The sequence below is a fragment of the Salmo salar genome, chromosome 05 (assembly GCF_965601325.2).
Source record: "Salmo salar chromosome 05, fSalSal1, whole genome shotgun sequence".
NCBI classification, from domain to species: Eukaryota; Metazoa; Chordata; class Actinopteri; order Salmoniformes; family Salmonidae; genus Salmo; species Salmo salar.
The window spans coordinates 75636093-75662345 of record NC_138295.1 but is presented as its reverse complement, the minus strand read 5'-3'; the positions used below and the strand labels follow the sequence as shown (position 1 = coordinate 75662345).

General features: G+C 42.4%; 1 protein-coding gene across 2 annotated transcripts in view; it reads right to left on the bottom strand.

The window, feature by feature from the left end:
• The window catches only part of LOC106594717 (thrombospondin type-1 domain-containing protein 4), an 85458-nt gene extending 59550 nt beyond the window's left edge, over positions 1–25908 (bottom strand). Inside the window, exons 1-4 of one of the 2 annotated variants that reach the window (XM_045718869.2) lie at positions 25480–25908; positions 23915–23978; positions 16607–17259; positions 15413–16238 (exon numbers count right to left, since the gene is read on the bottom strand). In XM_045718869.2, coding sequence (XP_045574825.1) covers positions 15413–16238; positions 16607–17259; positions 23915–23978; positions 25480–25502 — 1566 coding nt within the window. In that variant the 5' untranslated portion in view covers positions 25503–25908. The remainder of the gene's footprint in view (positions 1–15412; positions 16239–16606; positions 17260–23914; positions 23979–25479) is intronic. The other variant, XM_045718870.2, reaches the window with a different exon arrangement.
• Between the last annotated feature and the right edge of the window lie 345 nt (positions 25909–26253).

Here is a 26253-nt window from a genome sequence, read left to right as displayed (position 1 = left end):
AGAGAGACCTCCGGCTGGCCAACCAAACACTAACCAGGGGATCCCCCTCATAATACAATATATACACACACACACACACACACACACACACGAGAGAGAGAGAGAGAAACACGCACACACATACACACAAGATACACACACACAGCTCCTCTCTGATAGTTAAAATCACACAGGACAATCCATCATGATTATGTCATATTGACTGTAGAATGAGATGTGGCTGGATCAGACAGTGATGTCATACATTCCAAGGTTCCTCAGGAAGTATGTCCACACTAGGAGCCAGATGGACCTCCTCCCGGTAAATAGAACTCCATGGATTTGACTGGGACTGAGTGAAACAACACGAACCGTTGGCTCCAGGGAACACTTCCTGGTCTCTTTTATGACATTCTAGGGTCAAATCCCATCCAAAGATTGTTAACCCATCTGGTACTTTGTGACTGTACCACACTCTAAGGCTACAGGTCACAGCCATAACCCCACCCCACACACACCAACACACAACAGCTACTATACAGAGAGTAATCCAGTCGATAACACTACAATCACAAGACCTGCAAGCCCATAAGGCCAGATCTGACATTACACACACACACGCACACACACACACCACACCACACCACACACACCAGACACACACCACACCACACACACCACACACACACACACCACACACACCAGACACACACCACACACACACACACCACACCACACCACACCACAAACACCAGACACACACCACACACCACACACACACACCACTTTGCTTGTGTAAGCGTGAAGGATATTCCGATCATAACAGTAAAAGCCCAGAGCAGTACAAGCAGCCAGACAGTTTCCATATGACTGCCCATACACAACTTACTACTGTACAGCCAGCCGTCAATAACACAGACACTGTATCACTATGGCCATAAAGGAATCACCTCCGAGTTATCTACTGGTGTTACTAACTCTACACTCATACAGGATCCACCTCCTAGTTAACTACTGGTGTTACTAACTCTACACTCATACAGGAACCACCTCCTAGTTAACTACTGGTGTTACTAACTCTACACTCATACAGGAATCACCTCCTAGTTAACTACTGGTGTTACTAACTCTACACTCATACAGGAACCACCTCGTAGTTAACTACTGGTGTTACTAACTCTACACTCATACAGGAACCACCTCCTAGTTAACTACTGGTGTTACTAACTCTACACTCATACAGGAATCACCTCCTAGTTAACTACTGGTGTTACTAACTCTACACTCATACAGGATCCACCTCCTAGTTAACTACTGGTGTTACTAACTCTACACTCATACAGGAATCACCTCCTAGTTAACTACTGGTGTTACTAACTCTACACTCATACAGGAATCACCTCCTAGTTAACTACTGGTGTTACTAACTCTACACTCATACAGGATCCACCTCCTAGTTAACTACTGGTGTTACTAACTCTACACTCATACAGGACAGACCTCCTAGTTAACTACTGGTGTTACTAACTCTACACTCATACAGGAATCACTTCCTAGTTAACTACTGGTGTTACTAACTCTAGACTCATACAGGAACCACCTCCTAGTTAACTACTGGTGTTACTAACTCTACACTCATACAGGAACCACCTCCTAGTTAACTACTGGTGTTACTAACTCTACACTCATACAGGAACCACCTCCTAGTTAACTACTGGTGTTACTAACTCTACACTCATACAGGAACCACCTCCTAGTTAACTACTGGTGTTACTAACTCTACACTCATACAGGACAGACCTCCTAGTTAACTACTGGTGTTACTAACTCTACACTCATACAGGAATCACTTCCTAGTTAACTACTGGTGTTACTAACTCTACACTCATACAGGAACCACCTCCTAGTTAACTACTGGTGTTACTAACTCTACACTCATACAGGAACCACCTCCTAGTTAACTACTGGTGTTACTAACTCTACACTCATACAGGAACCACCTCCTAGTTAACTACTGGTGTTACTAACTCTACACTCATACAGGAACCACCTCCTAGTTAACTACTGGTGTTACTAACTCTACACTCATACAGGAATCACCTCCTAGTTAACTACTGGTGTTACTAACTCTACACTCATACAGGATAGACCTCCTAGTTAACTACTGGTGTTACTAACTCTACACTCATACAGGAATCACCTCCTAGTTATCTACTGGTGTTACTAACTCTACACTCATACAGGAACCACCTCCTAGTTAACTACTGGTGTTACTAACTCTACACTCATACAGGAATCACCTCCTAGTTAACTACTGGTGTTACTAACTCTACACTCATACAGGACAGACCTCCTAGTTAACTACTGGTGTTACTAACTCTACACTCATACAGGAACCACCTCCTAGTTAACTACTGGTGTTACTAACTCTACACTCATACAGGAATCACCTCCTAGTTAACTACTGGTGTTACTAACTCTACACTCATACAGGAATCACCTCCTAGTTAACTACTGGTGTTACTAACTCTACACTCATACAGGAACCACCTCCTAGTTAACTACTGGTGTTACTAACTCTACACTCATACAGGAATCACCTCCTAGTTAACTACTGGTGTTACTAACTCTACACTCATACAGGATCCACCTCCTAGTTAACTACTGGTGTTACTAACTCTACACTCATACAGGACAGACCTCCTAGTTAACTACTGGTGTTACTAACTCTACACTCATACAGGAACCACCTCCTAGTTAACTACTGGTGTTACTAACTCTACACTCATACAGGAACCACCTCCTAGTTAACTACTGGTGTTACTAACTCTACACTCATACAGGAACCACCTCCTAGTTAACTAGTGGTGTTACTAACTCTACACTCATACAGGAACCACCTCCTAGTTAACTACTGGTGTTACTAACTCTACACTCATACAGGAATCACCTCCTAGTTAACTACTGGTGTTACTAACTCTACACTCATACAGGACAGACCTCCTAGTTATCTACTGGTGTTACTAACTCTACATTCCTACAGGAATCACCTCCTAGTTAACTACTGGTGTTACTAACTCTACACTCATACAGGACAGACCTCCTAGGTTAACTACTGGTGTTACTAACTCTACACTCATACAGGAACCACCTCCTAGTTAACTACTGGTGTTACTAACTCTACACTCATACAGGAATCACCTCCTAGTTAAATACTGGTGTTACTAACTCTACACTCATACAGGAATCACCTCCTAGTTAACTACTAGTGTTACTAACTCTACACTCATACAGGAACCACCTCCTAGTTAACTACTGGTGTTACTAACTCTACACTCATACAGGAATCACCTCCTAGTTAACTACTGGTGTTACTAACTCTACACTCATACAGGAACCACCTCCTAGTTAACTACTGGTGTTACTAACTCTACACTCATACAGGACAGACCTCCTAGTTAACTACTGGTGTTACTAACTCTACACTCATACAGGAACCACCTCCTAGTTAACTACTGGTGTTACTAACTCTACACTCATACAGGAATCACCTCCTAGTTAACTACTGGTGTTACTAACTCTACACTCATACAGGATAGACCTCCTAGTTAACTACTGGTGTTACTAACTCTACACTCATACAGGAATCACCTCCTAGTTATCTACTGGTGTTACTAACTCTACACTCATACAGGAACCACCTCCTAGTTAACTACTGGTGTTACTAACTCTACACTCATACAGGAATCACCTCCTAGTTAACTACTGGTGTTACTAACTCTACACTCATACAGGACAGACCTCCTAGTTAACTACTGGTGTTACTAACTCTACACTCATACAGGAACCACCTCCTAGTTAACTACTGGTGTTACTAACTCTACACTCATACAGGAATCACCTCCTAGTTAACTACTGGTGTTACTAACTCTACACTCATACAGGAATCACCTCCTAGTTAACTACTGGTGTTACTAACTCTACACTCATACAGGAACCACCTCCTAGTTAACTACTGGTGTTACTAACTCTACACTCATACAGGAATCACCTCCTAGTTAACTACTGGTGTTACTAACTCTACACTCATACAGGATCCACCTCCTAGTTAACTACTGGTGTTACTAACTCTACACTCATACAGGACAGACCTCCTAGTTAACTACTGGTGTTACTAACTCTACACTCATACAGGAACCACCTCCTAGTTAACTACTGGTGTTACTAACTCTACACTCATACAGGAACCACCTCCTAGTTAACTACTGGTGTTACTAACTCTACACTCATACAGGAACCACCTCCTAGTTAACTAGTGGTGTTACTAACTCTACACTCATACAGGAACCACCTCCTAGTTAACTACTGGTGTTACTAACTCTACACTCATACAGGAATCACCTCCTAGTTAACTACTGGTGTTACTAACTCTACACTCATACAGGACAGACCTCCTAGTTATCTACTGGTGTTACTAACTCTACATTCCTACAGGAATCACCTCCTAGTTAACTACTGGTGTTACTAACTCTACACTCATACAGGACAGACCTCCTAGGTTAACTACTGGTGTTACTAACTCTACACTCATACAGGAACCACCTCCTAGTTAACTACTGGTGTTACTAACTCTACACTCATACAGGAATCACCTCCTAGTTAACTACTGGTGTTACTAACTCTACACTCATACAGGAATCACCTCCTAGTTAACTACTAGTGTTACTAACTCTACACTCATACAGGAACCACCTCCTAGTTAACTACTGGTGTTACTAACTCTACACTCATACAGGAATCACCTCCTAGTTAACTACTGGTGTTACTAACTCTACACTCATACAGGAACCACCTCCTAGTTAACTACTGGTGTTACTAACTCTACACTCATACAGGACAGACCTCCTAGTTAACTACTGGTGTTACTAACTCTACACTCATACAGGAACCACCTCCTAGTTAACTACTGGTGTTACTAACTCTACACTCATACAGGAATCACCTCCTAGTTAACTACTGGTGTTACTAACTCTACACTCATACAGGACAGACCTCCTAGTTAACTACTGGTGTTACTAACTATACACTCATACAGGAACCACCTCCTAGTTAACTACTGGTGTTACTAACTCTACACTCATACAGGAATCACCTCCTAGTTAACTACTGGTGTTACTAACTCTACACTCATACAGGAATCACCTCCTAGTTAACTACTGGTGTTACTAACTCTACACTCATACAGGAACCACCTCCTAGTTAACTACTGGTGTTACTAACTCTACACTCATACAGGAACCACCTCCTAGTCAACTACTGGTGTTACTAACTCTACACTCATACAGGAACCACCTCCTAGTTATCTACTGGTGTTACTAACTCTACACTCATACAGGAACCACCTCCTAGTTAACTACTGGTGTTACTAACTCTACACTCATACAGGAATCACCTCCTAGTTAACTACTGGTGTTACTAACTCTACACTCATACAGGAACCAGCTCCTAGTTAACTACTGGTGTTACTAACTCTACACTCATACAGGACAGACCTCCTAGTTAACTACTGGTGTTACTAACTCTACACTCATACAGGAATCACCTCCTAGTTAACTACTGGTGTTACTAACTCTACACTCATACAGGACAGACCACCTAGTTAACTACTGGTGTTACTAACTCTACACTCATACAGGAACCACCTCCTAGTTAACTACTGGTGTTACTAACTCTATACTCATACAGGACAGACCTCCTAGTTAACTACTGGTGTTACTAACTCTACACTCATACAGGAACCACCTCCTAGTTAACTACTGGTGTTACTAACTCTACACTCATACAGGACAGACCTCCTAGTTAACTACTGGTGTTACTAACTCTACACTCATACAGGACAGACCTCCTAGTTAACTACTGGTGTTACTAACTCTACACTCATACAGGAATCACCTCCTAGTTAACTACTGGTGTTACTAACTCTACACTCATACAGGAATCACCTCCTAGTTAACTACTGGTGTTACTAACTCTACACTCATACAGGAATCACCTCCTAGTTAACTACTGGTGTTACTAACTCTACACTCATACAGGAACCACCTCCTAGTTAACTACTGGTGTTACTAACTCTACACTCATACAGGAACCACCTCCTAGTCAACTACTGGTGTTACTAACTCTACACTCATACAGGAACCACCTCCTAGTTATCTACTGGTGTTACTAACTCTACACTCATACAGGAACCACCTCCTAGTTAACTACTGGTGTTACTAACTCTACACTCATACAGGAACCACCTCCTAGTTAACTACTGGTGTTACTAACTCTACACTCATACAGGAATCACCTCCTAGTTATCTACTGGTGTTACTAACTCTACACTCATACAGGAACCACCTCCTAGTTAACTACTGGTGTTACTAACTCTACACTCATACAGGAACCACCTCCTAGTTAACTACTGGTGTTACTAACTCTACACTCATACAGGAATCACCTCCTAGTTAACTACTGGTGTTACTAACTCTACACTCATACAGGAACCAGCTCCTAGTTAACTACTGGTGTTACTAACTCTACACTCATACAGGACAGACCTCCTAGTTAACTACTGGTGTTACTAACTCTACACTCATACAGGAATCACCTCCTAGTTAACTACTGGTGTTACTAACTCTACACTCATACAGGACAGACCACCTAGTTAACTACTGGTGTTACTAACTCTACACTCATACAGGAACCACCTCCTAGTTAACTACTGGTGTTACTAACTCTACACTCATACAGGACAGACCTCCTAGTTAACTACTGGTGTTACTAACTCTACACTCATACAGGAATCACTTCCTAGTTAACTACTGGTGTTACTAACTCTAGACTCATACAGGAACCACCTCCTAGTTAACTACTGGTGTTACTAACTCTACACTCATACAGGAACCACCTCCTAGTTAACTACTGGTGTTACTAACTCTACACTCATACAGGAACCACCTCCTAGTTAACTACTGGTGTTACTAACTCTACACTCATACAGGAACCACCTCCTAGTTAACTACTGGTGTTACTAACTCTACACTCATACAGGACAGACCTCCTAGTTAACTACTGGTGTTACTAACTCTACACTCATACAGGAATCACTTCCTAGTTAACTACTGGTGTTACTAACTCTACACTCATACAGGAACCACCTCCTAGTTAACTACTGGTGTTACTAACTCTACACTCATACAGGAACCACCTCCTAGTTAACTACTGGTGTTACTAACTCTACACTCATACAGGAACCACCTCCTAGTTAACTACTGGTGTTACTAACTCTACACTCATACAGGAACCACCTCCTAGTTAACTACTGGTGTTACTAACTCTACACTCATACAGGAATCACCTCCTAGTTAACTACTGGTGTTACTAACTCTACACTCATACAGGATAGACCTCCTAGTTAACTACTGGTGTTACTAACTCTACACTCATACAGGAATCACCTCCTAGTTATCTACTGGTGTTACTAACTCTACACTCATACAGGAACCACCTCCTAGTTAACTACTGGTGTTACTAACTCTACACTCATACAGGAATCACCTCCTAGTTAACTACTGGTGTTACTAACTCTACACTCATACAGGACAGACCTCCTAGTTAACTACTGGTGTTACTAACTCTACACTCATACAGGAACCACCTCCTAGTTAACTACTGGTGTTACTAACTCTACACTCATACAGGAATCACCTCCTAGTTAACTACTGGTGTTACTAACTCTACACTCATACAGGAATCACCTCCTAGTTAACTACTGGTGTTACTAACTCTACACTCATACAGGAACCACCTCCTAGTTAACTACTGGTGTTACTAACTCTACACTCATACAGGAATCACCTCCTAGTTAACTACTGGTGTTACTAACTCTACACTCATACAGGATCCACCTCCTAGTTAACTACTGGTGTTACTAACTCTACACTCATACAGGACAGACCTCCTAGTTAACTACTGGTGTTACTAACTCTACACTCATACAGGAACCACCTCCTAGTTAACTACTGGTGTTACTAACTCTACACTCATACAGGAACCACCTCCTAGTTAACTACTGGTGTTACTAACTCTACACTCATACAGGAACCACCTCCTAGTTAACTAGTGGTGTTACTAACTCTACACTCATACAGGAACCACCTCCTAGTTAACTACTGGTGTTACTAACTCTACACTCATACAGGAATCACCTCCTAGTTAACTACTGGTGTTACTAACTCTACACTCATACAGGACAGACCTCCTAGTTATCTACTGGTGTTACTAACTCTACATTCCTACAGGAATCACCTCCTAGTTAACTACTGGTGTTACTAACTCTACACTCATACAGGACAGACCTCCTAGGTTAACTACTGGTGTTACTAACTCTACACTCATACAGGAACCACCTCCTAGTTAACTACTGGTGTTACTAACTCTACACTCATACAGGAATCACCTCCTAGTTAACTACTGGTGTTACTAACTCTACACTCATACAGGAATCACCTCCTAGTTAACTACTAGTGTTACTAACTCTACACTCATACAGGAACCACCTCCTAGTTAACTACTGGTGTTACTAACTCTACACTCATACAGGAATCACCTCCTAGTTAACTACTGGTGTTACTAACTCTACACTCATACAGGAACCACCTCCTAGTTAACTACTGGTGTTACTAACTCTACACTCATACAGGACAGACCTCCTAGTTAACTACTGGTGTTACTAACTCTACACTCATACAGGAACCACCTCCTAGTTAACTACTGGTGTTACTAACTCTACACTCATACAGGAATCACCTCCTAGTTAACTACTGGTGTTACTAACTCTACACTCATACAGGAATCACCTCCTAGTTAACTACTGGTGTTACTAACTCTACACTCATACAGGACAGACCTCCTAGTTATCTACTGGTGTTACTAACTCTACATTCCTACAGGAATCACCTCCTAGTTAACTACTGGTGTTACTAACTCTACACTCATACAGGACAGACCTCCTAGGTTAACTACTGGTGTTACTAACTCTACACTCATACAGGAACCACCTCCTAGTTAACTACTGGTGTTACTAACTCTACACTCATACAGGAATCACCTCCTAGTTAACTACTGGTGTTACTAACTCTACACTCATACAGGAATCACCTCCTAGTTAACTACTAGTGTTACTAACTCTACACTCATACAGGAACCACCTCCTAGTTAACTACTGGTGTTACTAACTCTACACTCATACAGGAATCACCTCCTAGTTAACTACTGGTGTTACTAACTCTACACTCATACAGGAACCACCTCCTAGTTAACTACTGGTGTTACTAACTCTACACTCATACAGGACAGACCTCCTAGTTAACTACTGGTGTTACTAACTCTACACTCATACAGGAACCACCTCCTAGTTAACTACTGGTGTTACTAACTCTACACTCATACAGGAATCACCTCCTAGTTAACTACTGGTGTTACTAACTCTACACTCATACAGGACAGACCTCCTAGTTAACTACTGGTGTTACTAACTATACACTCATACAGGAACCACCTCCTAGTTAACTACTGGTGTTACTAACTCTACACTCATACAGGAATCACCTCCTAGTTAACTACTGGTGTTACTAACTCTACACTCATACAGGAATCACCTCCTAGTTAACTACTGGTGTTACTAACTCTACACTCATACAGGAACCACCTCCTAGTTAACTACTGGTGTTACTAACTCTACACTCATACAGGAACCACCTCCTAGTCAACTACTGGTGTTACTAACTCTACACTCATACAGGAACCACCTCCTAGTTATCTACTGGTGTTACTAACTCTACACTCATACAGGAACCACCTCCTAGTTAACTACTGGTGTTACTAACTCTACACTCATACAGGAATCACCTCCTAGTTAACTACTGGTGTTACTAACTCTACACTCATACAGGAACCAGCTCCTAGTTAACTACTGGTGTTACTAACTCTACACTCATACAGGACAGACCTCCTAGTTAACTACTGGTGTTACTAACTCTACACTCATACAGGAATCACCTCCTAGTTAACTACTGGTGTTACTAACTCTACACTCATACAGGACAGACCACCTAGTTAACTACTGGTGTTACTAACTCTACACTCATACAGGAACCACCTCCTAGTTAACTACTGGTGTTACTAACTCTATACTCATACAGGACAGACCTCCTAGTTAACTACTGGTGTTACTAACTCTACACTCATACAGGAACCACCTCCTAGTTAACTACTGGTGTTACTAACTCTACACTCATACAGGACAGACCTCCTAGTTAACTACTGGTGTTACTAACTGTACACTCATACAGGAATCACCTCCTAGTTAACTACTGGTGTTACTAACTCTACACTCATACAGGACAGACCTCCTAGTTAACTACTGGTGTTACTAACTCTACACTCATACAGGAATCACCTCCTAGTTAACTACTGGTGTTACTAACTCTACACTCATACAGGAATCACCTCCTAGTTAACTACTGGTGTTACTAACTCTACACTCATACAGGAATCACCTCCTAGTTAACTACTGGTGTTACTAACTCTACACTCATACAGGAACCACCTCCTAGTTAACTACTGGTGTTACTAACTCTACACTCATACAGGAACCACCTCCTAGTCAACTACTGGTGTTACTAACTCTACACTCATACAGGAACCACCTCCTAGTTATCTACTGGTGTTACTAACTCTACACTCATACAGGAACCACCTCCTAGTTAACTACTGGTGTTACTAACTCTACACTCATACAGGAACCACCTCCTAGTTAACTACTGGTGTTACTAACTCTACACTCATACAGGAATCACCTCCTAGTTAACTACTGGTGTTACTAACTCTACACTCATACAGGAATCACCTCCTAGTTAACTACTGGTGTTACTAACTCTACACTCATACAGGAACCACCTCCTAGTTAACTACTGGTGTTACTAACTCTACACTCATACAGGACAGACCACCTAGTTAACTACTGGTGTTACTAACTCTACACTCATACAGGAACCACCTCCTAGTTAACTACTGGTGTTACTAACTCTATATTCATACAGGACAGACCTCCTAGTTAACTACTGGTGTTACTAACTCTACACTCATACAGGAATCACCTCCTAGTTAACTACTGGTGTTACTAACTCTACACTCATACAGGAATCACCTCCTAGTTAACTACTGGTGTTACTAACTCTACACTCATACAGGAACCACCTCCTAGTTAACTACTGGTGTTACTAACTCTACACTCATACAGGAATCACCTCCTAGTTAACTACTGGTGTTACTAACCCTACACTCATACAGGAACCACCTCCTAGTTAACTACTGGTGTTACTAACTCTACACTCATTCAGGACAGACCTCCTAGTTAACTACTGGTGTTACTAACTCTACACTCATACAGGAATCACCTCCTAGTTAACTACTGGTGTTACTAACTCTACACTCATACAGGAACCACCTCCTAGTTAACTACTGGTGTTACTAACTCTACACTCATACAGGAATCACCTCCTAGTTATCTACTGGTGTTACTAACTCTACACTCATACAGGAACCACCTCCTAGTTAACTACTGGTGTTACTAACTCTACACTCATACAGGAACCACCTCCTAGTTAACTACTGGTGTTACTAACTCTACACTCATACAGGAATCACCTCCTAGTTAACTACTGGTGTTACTAACTCTACACTCATACAGGAACCAGCTCCTAGTTAACTACTGGTGTTACTAACTCTACACTCATACAGGACAGACCTCCTAGTTAACTACTGGTGTTACTAACTCTACACTCATACAGGAATCACCTCCTAGTTAACTACTGGTGTTACTAACTCTACACTCATACAGGACAGACCACCTAGTTAACTACTGGTGTTACTAACTCTACACTCATACAGGAACCACCTCCTAGTTAACTACTGGTGTTACTAACTCTATACTCATACAGGACAGACCTCCTAGTTAACTACTGGTGTTACTAACTCTACACTCATACAGGAACCACCTCCTAGTTAACTACTGGTGTTACTAACTCTACACTCATACAGGACAGACCTCCTAGTTAACTACTGGTGTTACTAACTGTACACTCATACAGGAATCACCTCCTAGTTAACTACTGGTGTTACTAACTCTACACTCATACAGGACAGACCTCCTAGTTAACTACTGGTGTTACTAACTCTACACTCATACAGGAATCACCTCCTAGTTAACTACTGGTGTTACTAACTCTACACTCATACAGGAATCACCTCCTAGTTAACTACTGGTGTTACTAACTCTACACTCATACAGGAATCACCTCCTAGTTAACTACTGGTGTTACTAACTCTACACTCATACAGGAACCACCTCCTAGTTAACTACTGGTGTTACTAACTCTACACTCATACAGGAACCACCTCCTAGTTAACTACTGGTGTTACTAACTCTACACTCATACAGGAATCACCTCCTAGTTAACTACTGGTGTTACTAACTCTACACTCATACAGGAACCAGCTCCTAGTTAACTACTGGTGTTACTAACTCTACACTCATACAGGACAGACCTCCTAGTTAACTACTGGTGTTACTAACTCTACACTCATACAGGAATCACCTCCTAGTTAACTACTGGTGTTACTAACTCTACACTCATACAGGACAGACCACCTAGTTAACTACTGGTGTTACTAACTCTACACTCATACAGGAACCACCTCCTAGTTAACTACTGGTGTTACTAACTCTATACTCATACAGGACAGACCTCCTAGTTAACTACTGGTGTTACTAACTCTACACTCATACAGGAACCACCTCCTAGTTAACTACTGGTGTTACTAACTCTACACTCATACAGGACAGACCTCCTAGTTAACTACTGGTGTTACTAACTGTACACTCATACAGGAATCACCTCCTAGTTAACTACTGGTGTTACTAACTCTACACTCATACAGGACAGACCTCCTAGTTAACTACTGGTGTTACTAACTCTACACTCATACAGGAATCACCTCCTAGTTAACTACTGGTGTTACTAACTCTACACTCATACAGGAATCACCTCCTAGTTAACTACTGGTGTTACTAACTCTACACTCATACAGGAATCACCTCCTAGTTAACTACTGGTGTTACTAACTCTACACTCATACAGGAACCACCTCCTAGTTAACTACTGGTGTTACTAACTCTACACTCATACAGGAACCACCTCCTAGACAACTACTGGTGTTACTAACTCTACACTCATACAGGAACCACCTCCTAGTTATCTACTGGTGTTACTAACTCTACACTCATACAGGAACCACCTCCTAGTTAACTACTGGTGTTACTAACTCTACACTCATACAGGAACCACCTCCTAGTTAACTACTGGTGTTACTAACTCTACACTCATACAGGAATCACCTCCTAGTTAACTACTGGTGTTACTAACTCTACACTCATACAGGAATCACCTCCTAGTTAACTACTGGTGTTACTAACTCTACACTCATACAGGAACCACCTCCTAGTTAACTACTGGTGTTACTAACTCTACACTCATACAGGACAGACCACCTAGTTAACTACTGGTGTTACTAACTCTACACTCATACAGGAACCACCTCCTAGTTAACTACTGGTGTTACTAACTCTATATTCATACAGGACAGACCTCCTAGTTAACTACTGGTGTTACTAACTCTACACTCATACAGGAATCACCTCCTAGTTAACTACTGGTGTTACTAACTCTACACTCATACAGGAATCACCTCCTAGTTAACTACTGGTGTTACTAACTCTACACTCATTCAGGACAGACCTCCTAGTTAACTACTGGTGTTACTAACTCTACACTCATACAGGAATCACCTCCTAGTTAACTACTGGTGTTACTAACTCTACACTCATACAGGAACCACCTCCTAGTTAACTACTGGTGTTACTAACTCTACACTCATTCAGGACAGACCTCCTAGTTAACTACTGGTGTTACTAACTCTACACTCATACAGGAATCACCTCCTAGTTAACTACTGGTGTTACTAACTCTACACTCATACAGGACAGACCTCCTAGTTAACTACTGGTGTTACTAACTCTACACTCATACAGGAATCACCTCCTAGTTAACTACTGGTGTTACTAACTCTACACTCATACAGGAATCACCTCCTAGTCAACTACTGGTGTTACTAACTCTACACTCATACAGGAACCACCTCCTAGTTAACTACTGGTGTTACTAACTCTACACTCATACAGGAACCACCTCCTAGTTAACTACTGGTGTTACTAACTCTACACTCATTCAGGACAGACCTCCTAGTTAACTACTGGTGTTACTAACTCTACACTCATACAGGAATCACCTCCTAGTTAACTACTGGTGTTACTAACTCTACACTCATACAGGACAGACCTCCTAGTTAACTACTGGTGTTACTAACTCTACACTCATACAGGAATCACCTCCTAGTTAACTACTGGTGTTACTAACTCTACACTCATACAGGAATCACCTCCTAGTCAACTACTGGTGTTACTAACTCTACACTCATACAGGAACCACCTCCTAGTTAACTACTGGTGTTACTAACTCTACACTCATACAGGAACCACCTCCTAGTTAACTACTGGTGTTACTAACTCTACACTCATACAGGAACCACCTCCTAGTTAACTACTGGTGTTACTAACTCTACACTCATACAGGAACCACCTCCTAGTTAACTACTGGTGTTACTAACTCTACACTCATACAGGAATCACCTCCTAGTTATCTACTGGTGTTACTAACTCTACACTCATACAGGAACCACCTCCTAGTTAACTACTGGTGTTACTAACTCTACACTCATACAGGAACCACCTCCTAGTTAACTACTGGTGTTACTAACTCTACACTCATACAGGACAGACCTCCTAGTTAACTACTGGTGTTACTAACTCTACACTCATACAGGAATCACCTCCTAGTTAACTACTGGTGTTACTAACTCTACACTCATACAGGAACCACCTCCTAGTTAACTAATGGTGTTACTAACTCTACACTCATACAGGAACCACCTCCTAGTTAACTACTGGTGTTACTAACTCTACACTCATACAGGAACCACCTCCTAGTTAACTAGTGGTGTTACTAACTCTACACTCATACAGGAACCACCTCCTAGTTAACTACTGGTGTTACTAACTCTACACTCATAGACGAATCACCTCCTAGTTAACTACTGGTGTTACTAACTCTACACTCATACAGGATCCACCTCCTAGTTAACTACTGGTGTTACTAACTCTACCCTCCAACCACTGAGGCATTTGAAGACCCAAGGCCTCTTCTCTTACCTGTGAGAAGCACCGGCGATACTCATTCTCTGCTCCCGAACACCTGTAGTTCTGGGGGGGTAATCTCTGTCCCCCTGTCTCCCCCTCGGCCAGGGGGTGGGGGTGCTGCTGATGTTGCAGGGGGTAGATGTTGGGTTGGGGGGGTCCAGGGTGAGGGGATTGGAGCTGAGGGTTGAACCCATAGGGGGACTCTCTCTCTCTGTGCTGGGGGGAGGAGTGGTGGAGAGGGGGGGAGTAGGGGTGAGAGAGAGGGGGGGAGTAGGGGTGAGGCAGAGGGGGGTGGGGAGGAGGGGCGCGTCTATCAATGATTCTGTCTTGGTTGGGATGGAAGGGAGAGGGCCTGTGTGAGTGAGGGAGTGTCGAGGACACTCTCTCTCTTTCTCTCCCTCTCTCCCTCCCTCGCTCCGCAGCAGCTTGTCTCTGTCTGTCCATCTGTCTGTGAGTATCCGTGTCCCTCTGTCCATTCCTTTCTGGTTTAGCTATGGTTGTCGATATTAATGCCTTAGCGACAGGTGACTCCGTACTCTCCCCTTCTGTCTTCCTTTCCTCCTCTCTCCTCTCATGCTCCCTCTCTCCCCTGTTCCCTTTGTGGTTTTTGCCTCCCTCCCTGTCCTTCTCTCCCCTCCTCTTCTCTTCTCCTTCTCCAGTTCTGTCCATTTGGTCAATGTTAACAACAGTTCCTTCCTGCCCCTCGGTCTCTAGAACCAGGGTTGGTATGGTAGCATTGCCGTGCTCAGTGTGGCGGGCCTGCCGGTTTTGCCGGTGTAATGGCAGAGAGAAGGGAACCCTGCCGTAACCAAACTGACCCGGACGGATAGAAGAGGACCTGAGAGGGGGGTAGACAGGGAAATATTACACATGATGACAGAATTCTTATCTGCTCTTAAAATGATTGACATTCTCCACAACTGGAGCCAACAGCTTACAGCCTACAGTGAGAGTTAGAGGCAGAGCACACGAGAGTGAGAGCCCTAAGGAGTCTCTCTGTATCAAGGTTATGATACTGAGCAGAACTAGTGATGTAATGGCACAGCAACTCACACTCCCATGACTCACATCAACCGACTGACTCAACTCATACTACTAACGCCTTAACAACAACGTCTTAACATTTACATGACGTCTAAAACAACATTTACGCAACATCTACAGTAAACAGTTTCCTTGCCAACACGATCATCCAATCATACTTACCTACTAGCAGGCAGAGCCCCCCTATTGGGCAACACTGACCTTCTGCTCCCACTTCCTCCCGCCCTCCCTGTTCCAGGATTGGCTGGCCGGCGGGCGGCCTGTGCTGGTTGGCTGTAGCTGGATGGGGGGGCAGGAAATGAGGGGGAGCGGTAAACAGAACCTGGCTCCTGATTGGGTGATGAGAATTCAGGGCGATAGAGGGGAGACGTGGGATTGGAGGACTGCGCTGGCACAGCTCCTGCCCCTCCTCCTATAGGAGTGTCCCGATAGAGAGACAGTCCTGGGTTCTGATTGGATGATGGGAGTGAGGGGGGATAGAAGGGGGCTGGCTGTCTCTCTGTCCCTCCCCCACCTCCTCCCCCGTACTGGGATGGCTGGTTGCTAGAGTAATGAGGGGGGTAGAAGGGGCGGATGGCGGAGATGACAGAGCCATGGTTGGGACCCCGGGCCCTCCCTGGGAGGAACGATGAACCCCCCCAGTTTGGAGTAGAGTGGGAGAGGGGAGGAGTTAGGGGACGGGGAGGGGCTTCACACTTTCTGGTTCTCTGTGACACGCCCACTCCACAGCTCTGAGAACATCCTGACCACTCCTCCCAGGCAGACCACACCCCCTCCGGACTATTGTCCACCTGCCGAGATCTTCTGCCCGTCGCCTGGAACACGAACAGACACAAGAACACATCAGACATATGTTAAACCAGCCAGGTCACCCGTGATACAAGTCAGTACTAGACGTCCATCCATGTCTGAGGATGTCGGGAGATGTGGAAACCAGCCACTAGAGGCAACAGTGAGTGCTGTTACATTCAAGGGTGTTGCTAGGGTGTTGTGGACGGGGATGGTGGATGGGCGTCTGCCTCTGATGCAAAAGGTTGCATGTTGAAATCCAGTGATAGAAAGTTGTTTTTGAAGTTGTTGTTTTAAGCCTATCCCAAACCTTAACCCTTACCTTAACCATTCAGAGTTCATGCCTAACCTTAAGATTTCTGAGTTCATTCCTAAACTTAACCCTAACCTTAAAAATGCAGAGTTAATGCCGAAAGAGGCACAAAATTGGTTAGAGGAAAAACAAAAGAATTGGAGGTACTTATTCAAGAAGGATCAAGTGTAATGTTTTACAAGAATAAAACGAATTGGATGGAAAATTGTGAAATATGCACAAGTGTTTTCTTAAATCTTTATCATAGAAATGCTACAAAAAATAATTTACAGAAACTCCTTACAAATTATGGAGTCATCCATGATTCACCAAATTATATTTTGAAAGCTAAATATTTTAAGCATAATGTTTTCTTTTCAGTCTCCTCCGTTTCCACTGAATGATGTTAACTGTAAATATTTATTTCCTAATAATAATAATAATAATAATGTAAAATTAACACATTTACAGAAAGACCTGTGTGAAGGCCAACTTACAGAAGAGGAACTTTTTGATGCAATATTTAATTGTCTGGAAAAACACCAGGGCTTGACAGTATACCAGTAGAGGTATATCAGACCTTTTTTGATGTACTCAAAGATCCATTATTACCATGTTTTAATTACACCTATACAAATGGTTGACTTTCAGGTACTCAACAAGAAGGTCTGATTTCATTACTACTAAAACAGGACCCCGGTGGTAAGTATAAAGATCCAGTCCATTTAAAAAAAAAACTGGAGGCACCGAAAATCCTGGTGAAATGCATAGCACATAGAATAAAAAGGTTTTACCAGATATTGTTCATCCTGATCAGACAGGTTTGGACGATATATTGGAGATAATATACGACAATTACTTGAAACAATTGAACATTATGAAACATCAAAGATACCAGGCCTGGTCTTCATAGCAGATTTTTAAACTGCGTTTGATAAAGAACAACTAGAATGTATATATAAATGCCTGGATTACTTTATATTCTGTGAATCTCTTATACAATCGGTTAAAAGTTATGTACAGCAACCCCAGATGTAAAATAGTAAATAATGGTTACTTCTCAGAGAGTATTGAGCTTTTAAGAGGAGTAAAACAAGGCTGTCCGTTGTCTCCATATCTATTTATTATGTCCATTGAAATGGTAGCTATTAAAATTAGATCCAAAAAGAACATCAAGGAGTTAGAAATCCAGGGGATAAAAACAAGTGTCAATGTATACCGATGACTCAAGTTTTTTCTTAAGTCCGCAATCTGGATCCCTGCACAGTTTCAATGAAGATCTTGATCACTTTTCTAGCCTCTCTGGACTAAAACTTAATTATGACAAGTGTACCATATTACATATTGGATCGTTAAAAGACACAGTGTTTACACTACCTTGTAGTTTACCAATAAAATGGGCGGATGGTGAATTAGACATACTTCATATTCACAACTCAAAAAATATAAATGAACTTACCACAATCAATTTCAATAAAAAGTTAGCAAAAATACATAAGATTCTGCAACCATAGAGAGGTAAACACTTGTCTATTTATGGAAAAATCACATTGATTAACTCTTTGGTCCTATCACAGTTTACTTACTTACTTACTAATGGTGCTGCCTACTCCAGACGATTCGTTTTTTAAATCATATGAGCAAAAAATATAAAATTTTATTTGGAATGCTAAGCCAGACAAAATTAAATGTGCTTATTTATATAATGAATATGAGTTTGGGGGGGCTAAAATTATTAAATATTAAAGCTTTAAACCTCTCACTAAAAGCTATACTCATACATAAGTTATATTAAAACCAAAAATGGTTCTCCAGTAGATTATTAAGAAAGGTTCATCCTTTGTTCAAAAATTGCCTTTTTGCCTTTATACAGATTACAACTTCTAATTTCCAAGAAGTTGTAATTTTCTGTAATTGAAAATGACATTTTGTTTAAAGTATCGCCCTTTCTTAAACAAGCCATACAAAGCTGGTTACAATTTCAGTTTTATCCTCCAGAAAAGATAGACAAATATTACAACAAATGTTATGGTTAAACTCAAATATACTGATTAATAAAAACACATTCTTTATGGATTTAAAAAAAAATGGTATTATATTTATTAATGATATTATGAATAGAAACGGTAGAGTTATGAGCAGGCATTCCCATATTGTCACGTCCTGACCAGTAAAGGCGTCATTTGTAATTGTAGTATGGTCAGGGCGTGGCAGGGGGTGTTTGTTTTGTGTATTTTGGGATTTTTTGGTTCTAGGGGATTTTGGTACTAGTTTTCTATTTCTATGTTTCTTTTTCTATGTGTGGCCAGGTATGGTTTCCAATCAGAAGCAGGTGTTTTTCGTTGTCTCTGATTGGAAGCCATACTTAGGCAGCCTGTTTTTTCCTTTGGGTTTGTGGGCGGTTGCTTTCTGTATAGTCTGTGTACCTTGCAGAACTGTTGATTGTCAGTTTGTTGTTTTCGTTTAAGTGTTCACTTTATTAATAATAAAAGAAGATGAGCACTATACCCACTGCGTTTTGGTCACCTTTCATCGACGCCTATGACACATATATTTTCAATAGCTGCTATTGAAAATATATGGGAATGTCTGCTCAATCCAAACTTACAACCAACTGATTGTAGCATTACCAAAAACATGGAGGAGACAAGTCGAAAAGGGAAAAGGTAGGAAACTTGTTTGCTTGCCATAAATTAAAGATACAAATTGGTTGAAAGAAATTAGCATAAATAGAAAATATACCAGTTTCATTTGAGGCCAAAAATGTTGACAGCTGCGCCATACAGGTAGAAAAATACATGGGAAGAGATGTTAGATGTGCCGATTCCATGGCACATGGTTTATGAACTGGTACAAAAAACAACACTTAGAGTTTTTCAATTTAAATTATTATACAAAATTCTTGCCACCAACAGAATGGTATATACAGTGGGGAGAACAAGTATTTGATACACTGCCGATTTTGCAGGTTCTCCTACTTAAAAAGCATGTAGAGGTCTGTAATTTTTATCATAGGTACACTTCAACTGTGAGAGACGGAATCTAAAACAAGAATCCAGAAAATCACATTGTATGATTTTTAAGTAATTCATTTGCATTTTATTGCATGACATAAGTATTTGATCACCTACCAACCAGTAAGAATTCCGGCTCTCACAGACCTGTTACTTTTTCTTTAAGAAGCCCTCCTGTTCTCCACTCATTACCTGTATTAACTGCACCTGTTTGAACTCGTTACCTGTATAAAAGACACCTGTCCACAGACTCCAACCTCTCCACAATGGCCAAGACCAGAGAGCTGTGTAAGGACATCAGGGATAAAATTGTAGACCTGCACAAGGCTGGGATGGGCTACAGGACAATAGGCAAGCAGCTTGGTGAGAAGGCAACAACTGTTGGCACAATTATTAGAAAATGGAAGAAGTTCAAGATGACGGTCAATCACCCTCGGTCTGGGGCTCCATGCAAGATCTCACCTCGTGGGGCATCAATGATCATGAGGAAGGTGAGGGATCAGCCCAGAACTACACGGCAGGACCTGGTCAATGACCTGAAGAGAGCTGGGACCACAGTCTCAAAGAAAACCATTAGTAACACACTACGCCGTCATGGATTAAAATCCTGCAGCGCACGCAAGGTCCCCCTGCTCAAGCCAGCACATGTCCAGGCCCATCTGAAGTTTGCCAATGACTATCCGGATGATCCAGAGGAGGAATGGGAGAAGGTCATGTGGTCTGATGAGACAAAAATAGAGCTTTTTGGTCTAAACTCCACTCGCCGTGTTTGGAGGAAGAAGAAGGATGAGTACAACCCCAAGAACACCATCCCAACCGTGAAGCATGGAGGTGGAAACATCATTCTTTGGGGATGCTTTTCTGCAAAGGGGACAGGACGACTGCACCGTATTGAGGGGAGGATGGATGGGGCCATGTATCGCGAGATCTTGGCCAACAACCTCCTTCCCTCAGTAAGAGCATTGAAGATGGGTCGTGGCTGGGTCTTCCAGCATGACAACGACCCGAAACACACAGCCAGGGCAACTAAGGAGTGGCTCTGTAAGAAGCATCTCAAGGTCCTGGAGTGGCCTAGCCAGTCTCCAGACCTGAACCAAATAGAAAATCTTTGGAGGGAGCTGAAAGTCCGTATTGCCCAGCGACAGCCCCGAAACCTGAAGGATCTGGAGAAGGTCTGTATGGAGGAGGGGGCCAAAATCCCTGCTGCAGTGTGTGCAAACCTGGTCTAGAACTACAGGAAACGTATGATCTCTGTAATTGCAAACAAAGGTTTCTGTACCAAATATTAAGTTCTGCTTTTCTGATGTATCAAATACTTATGTCATGCAATAAAATGCAAATTATTTACTTAAAAATCATACAATGTGATTTTCTGGATTTTTGTTTTAGATTCCGTCACTCACAGTTGAAGTGTACCTATGATAAAAATTACAGACCTCTACATGCTTTGTAAGTAGGAAAACCTGCAAAATCGGCAGTGTATCAAATAGTTGTTCTCCCCACTGTATATGGGGCATGCAACAATCTCAGCTCTGTAGATTCTGCTGCGATGATACAGAATAACTACTTCATTTATTCTGGTATTGCCCCTATGTAGCTTGTTTCTGGTCACAGGTTCAGGAATGGTTAAAAAAATCACAACATTCATTTAAAATGAACCTTACAAATAGCAGTTTTGGGCGATTTTGAATAAATAAATAACATAATACTCGTAGGAAAGGCTTTCATCTTTAGCTCACAGTCTGTGGATACTATAGAATTAGAAAGATTCAAAATGTATGTAAAACATCACAGCACAATTGAAAAATATATGGCACATGGAAATCAAACGAGGGTGATAGGTGGGATGGGCTGAGAGTGGCTGAAGGGTGGGATTAAAGATATTTCTGTTTGGTAATGTATTATTGTTATATGATTGCTTTATATAAAAGTACCATGTATGTAAAATGTGTATGTAAAATGTATGTATACGTAGCAGAAAAGCTGTAAAAAATATATATATGTGTGTATGTTTGTCTTCCTAAGAGGGGGGTTGGAGGATGGGTTAATAAAACATTTAAAAATAAATGCCTAAACTTATCCTTAAACACTTTGAAATTTGACGTTTGGAACATCTTTGAAATTTGACGTTTGGAACATCTTTGAAATTTGACGTTTGGAACATCTTTGAAGTTTGACGTTAGGAACATCTTTGAAGTTTGACGTTTGGAACATCTTTGAAGTTTGACGTTTGGAACATCTTTGAAGTTTGACGTTTGAGAAACATGGATGAACGTCTAATTCTGACGTGAGATTGTGAGAGCTTGTTGGCTAAACATGTAGTAAACATGTAACAAACATATTCAAGTATTTCCTAGACAGGCCTCTCTAGTTCTGTTGGCCCCTGCCTGAGCAAATCTGCCTTCAATTGGTGTCAAAGTTTCAGTGCCAGAATCCCTGGATGTTGTTCAGCGGGCTAGGAAATAGAAGACATCTAAGCTAAGTTCACTTATGCTGGCAGTAGCTTTAAAGCAGTTTTATGAACTGAGGAATAAAATCATCAACTGTGTGGAATATGGATGGATGGCCTTGTGGAAGTGCTGTGGCACAGCCAGCTCTGGCCTGGCATGCTGAACCCAGTGCGCATGTGTAACAGGCAAGGCTTGGATGTGTTCCTCTGTGGATCTGTTTAAATGTTTCTCATTTCATAACTCAGAGGTGTGTGTGTGTGTGTGTGTGTGTGTGTGTGTGTGTGTGTGTGTGTGTGTGTGTGTGTGTGTGTGTGTGTGTGTGTGTGTGTGTGTGTGTGTGTGTGTGTGTGTGTGTGTCTGGTTGGCAGAACAGCTAGAGAGAGACCTGAACAAAAGTTTCCATTCAGCAAAAACCAAAACATGAGTCTGCGCACCACCACTCTGAGAGAAAGAGCGTACATGCCTGTATGTGTATGTAATAGTAGGTGTATGGACATAGAATGTCCCTGTGTGTGTGTGTGTGTGTGTGTGTGTGTGTGTGTGTGTGTGTGTGTGTGTGTGTGTGTGTGTGTGTGTGTGTGTGTGTGTGTGTGTGTGTGTGTGTGTTCTATTTCTGAGCATGTCCAGGGCTACAATAGGTCAAATAACGGCCACACCTGTCTCTGTCTCTGTGTCAGGGGACCACTCCGCCACCAGGGGACTTGGGTAATGAGTGACATCACAAAAACACAGCTGCCACAGAGCCGAGACCATTACTGACTCACGACCACTGACCCGGCGCCAGAACTGACCACTGGTGCTCACACAGTGAGATGGTGCACCACTCACTACAGGCTTTCATGGGCTAATCCACCAGGACCCTAAACTACCATTACAGACACTAATCGCCTCAAATCACCATCACTATGGTAAAACCATTACTCACCTTTCTCTTCTCAGCCTTGGTCAGAGAGGATGTGACTGCCACAAAACCCCACAGCACATAAATCCTGAGAGGGGGGAGGGAAAAGAGAGAGAGAGAGAGAGAGAGGAGATAAAACGATGAGGGGGATAGAGAGAGGAAGAGTGAAGAGGGGTTTAGTAAACAGAGCCAGATATGATGAGTTTCCTTACAGAGGATGTATTATGGGGATGCAGTGTATAGCCTCATATCCTAAAACTATCAAAACGCCTCAGTAGCTTCATAAACGATATCATTTAATAGTCAACACATACTTCTCTTTCCCTAACAGTCCAGAGCCTGTCTAGTAGCTGTTTAATACGCGTTCTATCATGAGTAAAAGCACCGTGCGTAATGTGTTTTCTTTCATTATAGGACATACTGTAAAACTAACTCTCAGCAGTTCAGTTGACATTCTTTCGAATGTTCCAGACCTTGCTATGTTAGAGGTGCACACCATGCGTCGTTTTTTTCCCGGCGCCGCGTGTGAATTCAGGAATAACTGTTTCTTTGACCTGGCGGTTCAGCAGCGGTTCAGCAGCGGTTCAGCGGCATACATCTCAATCAATCTGACCGCGCCGAGAAGGTGCAAACAAACTAATGCGTCCAAACATCAGCAGTGTTTTTCCTCCCACCTGTCCACACCCTGTGGCTTTTAAACACACAAGCCCACATCCAGACGCAATCACTCGCAATCCCAAATCATCATGTACATTTGTTTTAATAGTTTGAGACTTGGAGAGAGGGGCCTCCGGCTTTGGTTATGGTTTATGTTGGCCACATGATTATAGGTTCATTTAAAGTGCTTTTATATAGCTACACACTCAGGACGCGGATGCATGAGCACTGGGCTAAAGTAGATCATTTGAGATACACCAACACAATTATTGTGTGAACTGTGAAGCCACACCACAATCCCATAACATCACCGCAATCACAAATCCGCAGGCCACATGTGACCGCTGTGACTGGTGCAGTTTCTCCAATGTGTGTACCGCCGCCGTCTCCCCTCCGACTGAAACCCTCCCCACAGTACCCAGGCCCACACTAGACTAAACAATTATCCCAAAACCACAGACAAAGGTCCCGCACAGCCTGACACAACAGACCCGCTCAGCCTGAACTAACGACCCCCTACCCGCGTCCACGTTTCTCTTTACAGTGGCACATTGTAGAATAAAAACGGAAAGAGAGAGAGCGAGAGATGGGGGACAGGGAGGGAGAGTGGGAACTGTTACAAAATCTGCCCAGACATAGTGAGTTTTAACCTCAACCCCAGCCCGAGGGAAAATTCCTTCTACATATCGTGCCCATGCAACGCAACACATGCGCGTGTACGCTTCCCCTATATGCTATAGCACACACAGGATCTTTATTCACAACAGTTGACTTTTCAACAGTTTTAAATGCGTATAGATAACATATACTTACTGTACACTACTACACTTACTGTAGGCTACATCGCCACTGAAATAACATTTGGTTAGAAACCTTTCGCCCACATGAAAGCGTGGAGCAGGTTATCGGTCAGTAGAGTCCCCCCAATTTACCTGCACAGAAACCTGAGACGCATTCTCTCGGTGGCCTCGCCCTGAAGTATTTCCCCTCCGGTAACGACTTTCTGACCACCGTATATGTGTTTTTGTTGATTCCCGGGGTGAGTTATTATCCGTTCCTTTCGGTGATAGTCAGAACAACCGCTGTGTCTTCTGTGTGGTTGTGAGATAGAGTTCCTTCGCGTGCTCTCTCTCTCGGTCCCCCTCGTTCTGTCACACTCACTCCTCCCTGGATTCGGGTCGGGGAAGGGTTTCAGAGTTTTTTTTCTCTCGTTCACCCGACAACTTTTTTTGTCCTTGTTTTAAACTGGTGTGACGTCTGGCAGCCGGGGGGCCTGAAGGGGAGAAAAAGAGCGATACAAAATGGACAGATTACACAACTCTCTCTCTCTTATCGTTCTCTCTCTCTCTCCCTTCCATATCACACACGCACACACCAAACTGCGGGCACCACTCTGACTAATCTATAATTGAGTAACTGAGAGCCGCTTTCTGAGTTGCACAACAACCCTCTATAAGAATGTTCTATTGTACAGACTTGTTCTGATCACTAATAATCATCAACTCATTGTTGACAACTGCCCAAGGAGCTCAGAGTTGGCAGCGCTGACAGTAGCACCCCGTGGCGCGCACTCAACCCCCTTATTGTTTTAGAGCCAATAAATTAAATAAAAACAATTACAAGACTATTGTTTTACAACATCGACTATGAAACATGGGTCTATTGGAACTAGGGGGGCTGAATCCTTCCACAGAACTGTATCAATC